The sequence below is a fragment of the Cebus imitator genome, unplaced genomic scaffold (assembly GCF_001604975.1).
Source record: "Cebus imitator isolate Cc_AM_T3 unplaced genomic scaffold, Cebus_imitator-1.0 Scaffold153, whole genome shotgun sequence".
Classification (NCBI taxonomy): Eukaryota; Metazoa; Chordata; class Mammalia; order Primates; family Cebidae; genus Cebus; species Cebus imitator.
In genome coordinates, this window is record NW_016107468.1 from 431,909 (window position 1) to 442,577 (window position 10,669).

At 44.2% G+C, this 10,669-nt stretch overlaps 1 protein-coding gene across 1 annotated transcript in view; it reads left to right on the forward strand.

Moving 5' to 3' along the window:
• GTF2I (general transcription factor IIi) overlaps positions 1–10,669 on the forward strand; it is a 111,286-nt gene that overhangs the window by 25,702 nt on the left and 74,915 nt on the right. The window contains exons 2-4 of the mRNA XM_037743774.1: positions 1,289–1,392; positions 5,059–5,197; positions 10,322–10,477. Of these exons, the coding sequence (XP_037599702.1) occupies positions 1,294–1,392; positions 5,059–5,197; positions 10,322–10,477 (394 nt within the window). The 5' untranslated portion in view covers positions 1,289–1,293. The remainder of the gene's footprint in view (positions 1–1,288; positions 1,393–5,058; positions 5,198–10,321; positions 10,478–10,669) is intronic.

Here is a 10,669-nt window from a genome sequence, read left to right on the forward strand (position 1 = left end):
AGTGTCTTGCTTTGTTGCCCAGGTTGGAGTGCAGTGGTGCAATCTTAGCTCATTGCAACCTCCACCTCCTGGATTCAAGCGATTCTCATATCTCAACCCTCTGAGTGGCTGGAATTACAGATGGTACACCACCATTCCTGGCTAATTTTTGTATTTTTAGTAGACACGGGTTTTGCCATGTTACCCAGGCTGGTCTTGAACTCCTGGCCTCATGTGATCAACCTGTCTCAGCCTCCCAAAATGCTGGAATTACAAGTGTGAGCCACTGCACCTGGCCAAGTGTCATTTTTAAATTTTTTATTATTTTTTATTTATTTATTTTTTTTGTTTGTTTGTTTCCTTTTTGTGGAGAACGGGGTCTCGCTATATTGCCCAGGCAGGTCTCGAACTCCTGGGCTCAAGCTATCCTCCCGCCTCTGCCTCCCTAAGAGCTGGGATTACAGGCGTGAGCCACAGCGCCCGGCTTATTTTTTATTTTTATGATTTGCATTATGTTTATTTATTGAGACAGAGCCTTGCTCTGTCGCCCAGGCTGGAGTGCAGTGGTGCATTCTCGGCTCACAGCAACCTCCACTTCCTGGGTTCAAGTGATTCTCCTGCTTCAGCCTTCCTGAGCATCTGGGATTACAGGTGAACGCTACCGCGCCTGGCTGTTGTGTATTTTTAGTAGAGAAGGGGTTTCACCATGTTGGCCAGGCTGATCTCGAACTTCTGACCTCAGGTGATCCACCTGCCTCGGCCTCCCAAAGCGCTGTGATGACAGGTGTGAGCCAATGTGCCCGGCCAGAAAATGCTGTATTATAAAGTATCTTACATGTTACTTGATCCCTAGGATCTGTTTTCTCAGTAAGAAGAGAAACTTCTCTCCACTCAGCCTAAGTCCACTGTACCCATTCTCTTCTGTGTGAGGATGTTCAGGGAGAAGAGGGTTTGGCACCTCTTTCCTGTGTTGAGTTGTGGTTGCCTGTCACTGGGTTGTAAAGTGCCTTGCCTCTTCTTGCTCTTAATTGGGAGAAATTTCACTGATACTGGGTGCCACCTGGATTTATTGGGGGTGTGAATGTTGACCCAATTTTCTTGAAGTAACACTACATAGAAAGTTAGGGAATGGATTCTCTATCTTATGAGAGTTTCCAGCAAATCAAATACTTAGTTTCTGAGCCGATTTTCTTCTCTCGTGCAAGAAAACTGTAAGTTAGGCAGCCCGTGAGGGACCCTCGCAGCTCTGGATGTGGGTTTAGGACACCGGATTTCTACCACTGACTTTCTTCTTACTTCTCTTGCACAGGGATCATGGCCCAAGTTGCAATGTCCACCCTGCCCGTTGAAGATGAGGAATCCTCGGAGAGCAGGATGGTGGTGACATTCCTCATGTCGGCTCTCGAGTCCATGGTGAGACCTTCTGCTCTATCATTTCATAGTTGGGTAGGCCTGGGCTGCAGATAAGATTGATTTGTTTTTGTAGAAGATAGACTTTTATGTTTTTTAGTTTTTGTTTTTGTTTTTTGAGATCGAGTTTTGCTCTTGTCACCCAGGCTGAAGTGCAATGGTGCGATCTTGGCTCACCACAACCTCCGTCTCCTGGGTTCAAGTGAATCTCTGCCCCAGCCTCCCGAGTAGCTGGGATTACAGGCATGTGCCACTAAGCCTGGCTAATTTTGTAATTTTAGTAGAGATGGGGTTTCTTCATGTTGAACAGGCTAGTCTTGAACTCCTGACCTCAGGTGATCTGCCCACCTTGGCCTCCCAAAGTGCTGGGATTACAGGTGTGAGCCACCACGCCTGGCCAATGAGTAGTTTTTTTCCTTAAATAACAGTTATGGATTTAAGCCTTTCAAGTCACATTGGATTTGACTTTATATTTATTATTATTATTTTTTGAGATGGAATTTCACTCTTGTTGCCCAGGCTGGAGTACAATGGCGTGATCTTGGCTCACTGCCAACTCCACCTCCCGAGTCCAAGTGATTCTCGTGTCTCAGCCTCCTGACTAGCTGGGATTACAGATGCACGTCACCACGTCTGGCTAATTTTTGTATTTTTAGTAGAGACGGGGTTTCATCTTGTTGGCCAGGCTGGTCTCTAACACCCAAACTCAGGTGATTCACCTGCCTCAGCCTTCTAAAGTGCTGGAATTACAGGTGGGAGCCACCATGCCTGGCCCAAGTCACATTTTATTACCGTGCTTCGGAATCTTAACTTACCTAAATGTTTAACTTTTTAATTAATTTATTTATTTTATTTTATGTTTTTTGAGATGGAGTTTCACTCTTGTTGCCCAGGCTGGAGTGCAATGGTGCTCCCATTGGCTCCCTGCAATCTCCGCCTCCCGGGCTCAAGTGATTCTTCTGCCTCAGCCTCCCGAGTAGCAAGGATTAAAGGCATGCACCACCATGCCTGTCTAATTTTGTATTTTCAGTAGAGATGGGGTTTCTCCATGTTGGTCATGGTGGTCTCGAACTCCCGACCTCAAGTGATTTGCCCATCTCGGCCTCCCAAAGTGCTGGGATTACAGGTGTGAGCCACTGCGCCCAGCCCTAACTGTTATATTGAGTCTTAAATTTTTTTCTGCCATTACTTTAGGCAATCATTTGTTTTGCAAGCATTAACTTTGAATTTATCTATAATATTAGCAATTATTCGGAATTAGCTTATATACTGGAGTATGGTGCTAGAGGTTTATTGTGTCTCTGTAGAGAAGGTTACCAGGACTGGGGGCTATAAGGGCTTATTGATTATTTTATATATATTTTTTATTCTGCTTATACATAACTATTGCATTTGCCACTTGCTTCTAAATTGTGTAGTTTTAGCTCTTTGTCAAAAATAAGCTACAGTATGCATAATTACAGTGAAATATTAAGCATTAATGCTATAGTTTTTTTTTTTTGTTTTTTTTTTGAGAGAGTCTTGCTCTGTCGCCCATGCTGGAGTACATTGGCACCATCTCGGCTCACTGCAGCCTCCACGTCCCAGGTTCAAGCGATTCTTCTGCCTCAGCCTCCTGAGTAGCTGAGATTACAGACACCCGCCACAATGCTCGGCTAAGTTTTGTATTTTTAGCAGAGACGAAGTTTCACCTTGTTGGCCAGGCTGATCTTGAACTCCTGACCTCATGTGATCTGCCCGCCTTGGCCTCCTGACGTGTTGGGATTACATGTGTGAGCCACCTCGCCTGGCTACATTTTTATATCACTGTGATGGCAGTTACACATTTTATTTATCATGTTTTTATGGGTATGTAGTTGAACATAGTATTTGATAGTATATAAAAAGCATGAGGCTCAGGAAATATTTTTCTTGTTCTTTCTTTCTCTCTCTTTTTTTTTTTTTTTTTTTGAGACAGAGTCTCGCTCTGTCGCCCAGGCTGAAGTGCAGTGGCATGATCTTGGCTCACTGCTACCTCTCTCTCCCAGGTTCAAGTGATTCTCTTGCCTCAGCCTCCCGAGTTGCTGGGACTACAGGTGCTTGTCACCATGCCTGGGTAATTTTTGTATTTTTAGTAGAGTTTCACCATGTTGGTCAAGCTGGTCTCGAACTCCTAACCTCAGGCGATCTGCCCACCTCGGCCTCCCAAAGTGCTGGGATTACAGGTGTGAGCCACCTTGCCCAGCCTCTTTTTTTTTTCTTTGAGATGGACGATCACTGTGTCACTGAGGCTGGAATGCAGTGGCGTGATCTCGGCTCACTGCAACCTCCGCCTCCTGGGAGTGGTTCTCCTGCCTCAGCTTCCCAAGTAGCTGGGATTCCAGGCGTCTGCCACTACACCCAGCTAATTATTATTTGTTGTTGTTGTTTTAAGTAGAGATGGGGTTTTACCGTGTTGGTCACACTGGTCTCAAACTCCCAACCTCAAGTGATCCACCTGCCTTGACCTCCCAAAGTGCTGGAATACAGGCATGAGCCACTGTGCCCAGCCTATGAATCTTATTAGAAAACAAATTTCAGTAGATTTTGAGCATTCAGAGTATTTACTCTCAGTGTGTGTGTGTTTTTTTTGATACTCATGTCTCTGGATCTATTTTGAGAGTCATTTAAGATGCACTTAAGGCCGGTCGTGGTGGCTCACGCCTATAATCCCAGCACCTTGGGAGGCCAAGCTGGTGGATTACCTGAGGTCAGGAGTTCAAGACCAGCCTGGCCAACATTGTGAAACCCTGTTTCTACTAAATACACACAAAAATTACCTGTAGACCCAGCAAGTCGGGAGGCTGGGGCAGGAGAATTGCTTGAACCCTGGAGGCGGAGGTTGCAGTGAGCCAAGGTTGTGGTGCCACACTCCAACCTTGGCGACAGAGTGGGACTCTGTCTCAAAAAAATAATGATGCCCATAAATATTTTTTTTCTCAGATTATTATGGGGGTATTATTTTTAGCAGGGAAAATTGGAATCACCAACCTTTTAAATAATTTTGACACTAAATCAAGGCATATTTATTAAATGGAACACTATATACTCTACAGCATTTTTAGAGAATATTTCATCTTGTAGAACTATATGTAGTAGAAGTCAGTAAATGCTCTACCCACCTAAATGTGATTCTGGTTGTGTGTACACAGGGGAATACTTCCGGAGGTAGGGATTAGGTCATGCATGCTGGAGCGTGGGTTTCAGACCCCCCCTCCTTTAGTACTGATGGTACTAATTGCTCCAGGTGCCATGACTGTTGGAGCCACCTGGCCCAAGGTCCTACCCTTTCCCTGGGGACGGCCATGCGAGCGTCTAGCTCTGGGTGCAGCTGTGTCAGTGTTCAGCGCTTCCCTGTCCAGCCCTGCCTGCCTCCCCGCTCCCAAGTGCTGTTATTGACAGTGCCCACAGCAAGCCTGGGCGAACTCTGCGTCCGCTTCTTGGGGAATCTGACCTATAAGAGATGACACGGGATTTCTTCTTTTTTGTCCTTATAAATTCTGTGTTGTCTTTTGTTCAGAATCAGGCCAAAAACTATTTTGAAAGAGAAGAACCTTTAAAAAATGTTGTTAGGTTTTTAAAAATTCATGGAGCAGAAATGGTGCTCTTAAATGTCCGTGTGTAACGTCATGTTTGCCCTTTGTATTGTAGTGTAAAGAACTGGCCAAGTCCAAAGCCGAAGTGGCTTGCATCGCAGTGTATGAAACAGACGTGTTTGTCGTCGGAACCGAGAGAGGACGTGCTTTTGTCAATACCAGAAAGGATTTCCAAAAAGATTTTGTAAAATATTGTAAGCATTGTATTTTTATCCTTTGCATTTCATTAATTTTAAGCCTGAATATTTGTAGGTAAGGCAGGCCATATTTTAAAGCAGAATGAGGTTTGAACTAAAAAAGATTTTCTGAAATGTTTATGGAGACATTTCAGAATGCTCAAAAGGAATCACTGAAATCTATCTGGATAGGTACTGGAGAGTTAAAAATGGCAGTGTTTATTGTACAGTGTTTCTGCCTGGCTTTACTCTAGATTCATGAGACACATTAGAGAGAAGGTAATGAAGGTAGACAAATTATGAATAGATTAAAAGTTTTACTCAGATGAGGAGTTGTTTTCTTTTTGAGGTGGACTTTTGCTCCTGTTGCCCAGGCTGGAGTGCAATGGCGTGATCTTGAGCCACTGCGCCCAGCCTATGCATCTTATTAGAAAGCGAATTTCAGTAGAATTTGAGCATTCAGAATATTCACTCTCGATGTGTGCCTCCCGGGTTCAAACAACTCTCCTGCCTCAGCTTCCCAAGTAGCTGGGATTACAGGCACCTACCACCATGCCCAGCTAATTTTTGTATCTCTAGTGGAGATAGATAGGGTTTCACTATGTTGGCTAGGTTTGTCTCAAACTCCTGACCTCATGACCCGCCCGCCTTGGCCTCCGGAAGTGCTGGGATTACAGGCGTGAGCCACAGTGCCCGATCCCACTCCGGGCGTTTTTTCGCGTGTGTGTGAGACAGAGTCTCACTCTTTTACCCAGGCCGGAGTACAGTGGTGGGATCTCAGCTCACTAGCCTCTGCCTCCTGGGTTCAAGTGATTCTCCTGCCTCAGCTTCCTGAGAAGCTGGGACTACAGGTGCACGCCACCACGCCCGGTAAATTTTTACATTTTTAGTAGAGATGGGGTTTCACCATGTTGGCCAGGATGGTCTCGATCTCTTGACCTCCTGATTCACCCACCTTGGCCTCCAAAAGCGCTGGGATTACAGACATGAGCCATCGCACCCACCTTTTTTTTTTTTTTTTTTGAGACAGGGTCTCACTCTGTCGCCCAGGGTGGAGTTTAGTGGTGTGATCTGAGCTCACTGCAACCTCTGCCTCTCGTGGTCAAGCGATTCTCCTGCCTCAGCCTCGTGAGTAGCTGGCACCACCACACCCAGCTAATTTTTTGTATTTTTAGTAGAGACAGGGTTTGTCAAGTTGACCAGGCTGGTCTTGAACTCCTGACCTCAGGTAATCCACCAGCTTGGGCTCCCAAAGTGCTGGGATTACAGGTGTGAGCCACCTGCTACCGGCCAGTTCTTTATAAAAACATGGTGTGCTGAGAACCAGTCATTCACTGTGCAAATGAGTTTGTTTAAGCATATGCAAAGTTCAGCAGTTCTCCACTTCCGCAATGGAATCACCTTATCAGAGCTTGAGTGAGTTTTGTGATCCTCATTTAGAGTGGTGGTAAGCTGATTTGACATTGGAACACCATGTTGAAATTGACGATAGGGTGTTAATATGCATGGCCTTTCACAGTATGACACCTTTCTCCCATCTGTGTTTAACCTAATACTATTTATAGGCTTTGTGTTAACGGAGTGATACAGTGTTATGGAAAGGGAACAGAAAAGCTGGGGCATCTATATAGGAACATACTGTTTATGGGCATACCTCATTTTTGTTGTGCCCTGCAGATACTGCAGTTTTTACACATTGAAGATTTGTGGCAATCTTGTGCCAAGTCTGTTGGTGCCACTTTTCCAGCAGCATGTACTCACTTTGGTTCTCTGTGTCACATCTTGGTACTCTTGCCATAGGACTATTTCAGACTTTTTACATTCTCTTAAACCATAGCCTAATCCAGAGCAAGGCACTAAGGCTGTTCAATTCTGTGAAGGCTGAGATGGGTGAGGAAGCTGCAGAAGAAAAGTTGGAAGCTAGCCGAGGTTGGCTCATGAGGTTTAACGAAAGACACAGTTGGCTGGGTGCGGTGGCTCATGCCTGTAATCCTAGCACTTCGGTAGGCTGAGGTGGGTGGATCCCCTGAGCTGAGGAGTTTAAGACCACCTTGGGCAACCTGGTGAAACCCCATCTCTTCTAAAATAAAAAAAAATTAGCCAGGCATGGTGGTGCGTGCCTATAGTTCCAGCTACTTGGGAGGCTGAGGTACTAGAATCTCTTGAGCCCAGGAGAGGCGGAGGTTGCAGTGAACCAAGATTGCACCACTGCACTCCAGCATGGGCTACAGAGTGAGACTCTGTCTCAAATAAATAAATAAATAAGGCCGGGCGCGGTGGCTGAAGCTTGTAATCCCAGCACTGTGGGAGGCCGAGGCAGGTGGATCACGAGATCAAGAGATCGAGACCATCCTGGTCAACATGGTGAAACCCCGTCTCTACTAAAAATACAAAAATGAGCTGGGCATGGTGGCGCGTGCCTGTAATCCCAGCGACTCAGGAGGCTGGGGCAGGAGAATTGCCTGAATCCGGGAGGCGGAGGTTGCGGTGAGCCGAGATCGCGCCATTGCACTCCAGCCCGGGTAACAAGAGCGAAACTCCGTCTCAAAAAATAAATAAGTAAATAAATAAATAGAAAGAAAGAAAAAAAGACCAGTCTCTATAACATAAAAATGCAAGGTGAAGCAGCAAGTGCTTGATGTAGAAACTGCAGCAAGTTCTTTAGAAGACCTAGCTGAGATAATTCATGAAGATAGCCACTCTCACAAAGCAGATTTCCTTTTCTTTTTTTTGCAGATTTTCAATGTAGACAAAACAGCCTTATGTTGGAAGATACTGTCTAGGACTTTGCTAGCTAGAGAGAAGTTCATTCCTGGCTTCAAATCTTCAAAAGACAGGCTGACTCTCTTGCTAGTGGCTAGTGTAGCTGGTTACTTTGAAGCCAGTGTTCATTTACCATTCTGAAAGTCCTAGGCCCACTAAATCCATTGATGGAACAATAAAGCCTGGATGACAACACATCTCTTGATTGCATTGGTCACTGAATATTTTAAGCTCACTTTTGAGACCTACTGCTCAGAAAAAAAGGTTCCTTTCAAAATATGACTGCTCATTGACAATGCACCTAATCACTCAGAGAGCCTTGATGGAAGTGTATAAGGAGATGTATGTATTTTTTCTCCTTTTTTTGAGATAGAGTTTTGCTCTTATTGCCCAGGCTGGAGTGCAACAGCTCAATCTCGGCTCACTGCAACCTCCGCCTCCTGGGTTCAAGCCATTCTCCTGCCTCAGCCTCCTGAGTAGCTGGGATTAGAGACATGCACCACCACACCTGGCTAATTTTATATTTTTAGTAGAGACCGGGTTTCTCCATGTTGGTTAGGCTGGTCTTGAACTCCTTACCTAAGGTGATTCGCCTGCCTTGGCCTCCCAAAGTGCTGGGATTACAGGCATGAGCCACTGTGCCCAGCCATCTTTTATTTACTTTTTTTCTTGAGACAGAGTTTCGCTCTTGTTGCCCAGGCTGGAGTGCAGTGGCGCAATCTCAGCTCACTGCAACCTCCATGAACGTTCTTGAAATGACAAAGGATTTAGAATAGGACATAAACTTAGTTCATAAAGCAATGGCATTTTTTTGGAGGTTTGACTCCAATTTCGAAAGATATTCTACTCTGGATAAATGCTGTCAAATAGTGTCATACTAAAGAGAGATCTTTCGTGAAAGCAAGAGTCAGCATAACTTTTATATGCATTGGGAAACCATAAAATTTGTCTGACTTTACTTTATACTTGCATTATTGTGGTGGTCTGGAATTGAACCCACAATATCTCTTGCAGATGCCTGTGTGCCATTAAGGTCTAAAGTTAAACTTCCATTGTCAGATTAAATTTGTGATACAATGGGCAAATTACTAGTGAATAAAAAGTTTTGTTAATTTACTAATTTTAATTCCCAATTGTATTTTTAATTTCTTTTAAAAATTACCAAGCCGGGCGCGGTGGCTCACGCCTGTAATCCTAGCACTTTGGGAGGCCGAGGCGGGTGGATCACGAGGTCAAGAGATCGAGACCATCCTGGTCAACATGGTGAAACCCCGTCTCTACTAAAAATACAAAAAATGAGCTGGGCATGGTGGCGCGTGCCTGTAATCCCAGCTACTCAGGAGGCTGAGGCAGGAGAATTGCCTGAACCCAGGAGGCAGAGGTTGCAGTGAGCCGAGATCATGCCATTGTACTCCAGCCTGGGTAACAAGAGCGAAACTCCGTCTCAAAAAAATAAATAAATAAAATAAAATAAAAATAAAAATTACCCCTGCCACTGTATTCCTCCCCCTGCCCCTCACCCCCATGCTGTAATCATCTAAGCTTTATGTTAGTAACCTATTTTTAAAATTTTGTTAATATTGTTGAGGAATGTTTAGACATTGATGATGTGTGTGTGTTTCTTTATACTAACAATGCTGTTTTGATTGTGTGTGTATCAGCTGCCGTCTGCCCCACCAGTACCGTAGCCCTGCCGGCAGCATGGCTGTTCTCCACTTCTCTGTCCTGCCTGGCTTACGAGGTTCTCCACTGGTTAGAACTAAGCGTTAAGGGAGCTGTCCTCAGTTTCGGGCTGTAGTCACTGCCCATTGGTATTCATACTTTGTTTTCATTGCTAATAATTTTTTTTTTTTTTTTTTTTTTGAGGAGTCTCACTCTGTCACCCAGGCTGGAGTGCAGTGCTCTGGTCTCCGCCTGATCATAGCTCACTGCAGCCTTGAACTTCTGGACTCAAGCAATTCTCGCTTCAGCCTCCAGACAGCAAGGACTGCAGACACTCACCACTATACCTGGCTGTTTTCATATTTTTGCAGAAATGGGTTCTTGTTATGTTGCCAAAGCTGGTCTTGAACTCCTGGGCTCAAGCAGTCTTGCTGCTTTAGCCTCCCAGTGTGGTGGGATTACAGGCCTGAGCCCTTGTGCTTGGCCTCTTTTTTGCTTGTATAACAAATCACACAAATGACTTGTTATTTTATAACAAGCTGCTTGTTAAAATGGTTAATAAATGTTAAAGAATAGTTAAGAAATATTTTTTTCCTGTTAGAATACATGTTAAAAAACAGTTTTCCCTATTGGAATACAGGAAAACTATTTCTACTAAAAGGCAAATAAATATTAAGGTACTGGATGTGAACCTTTTTGTTACTATTGTTTTTACAGGTGTTGAAGAAGAAGAAAAGGCTGCAGAGATGCATAAAATGAAATCTACAACTCAGGCGAATCGGATGAGTGTAGATGCAGTAGAAATTGAAACACTCAGAAAAACAGTTGAGGACTATTTCTGCTTTTGCTACGGTAAAAGCAATACACTTAATTGTTCTAAAAGATACATTATATAACTGAGTTTTCTAAAGGGTAGATTATGTAATTGATTTGAAAATCATATAACGCACATTTTCACTGATTGATTAGGTTAGCAATAACCATATGTTCCTCTTCCATTTTGAATGAACCCAGGAAGAAATGTGGCTAGTAGAGCTGTTTCTTTCTTTCTTTTTTTTTTTTTTT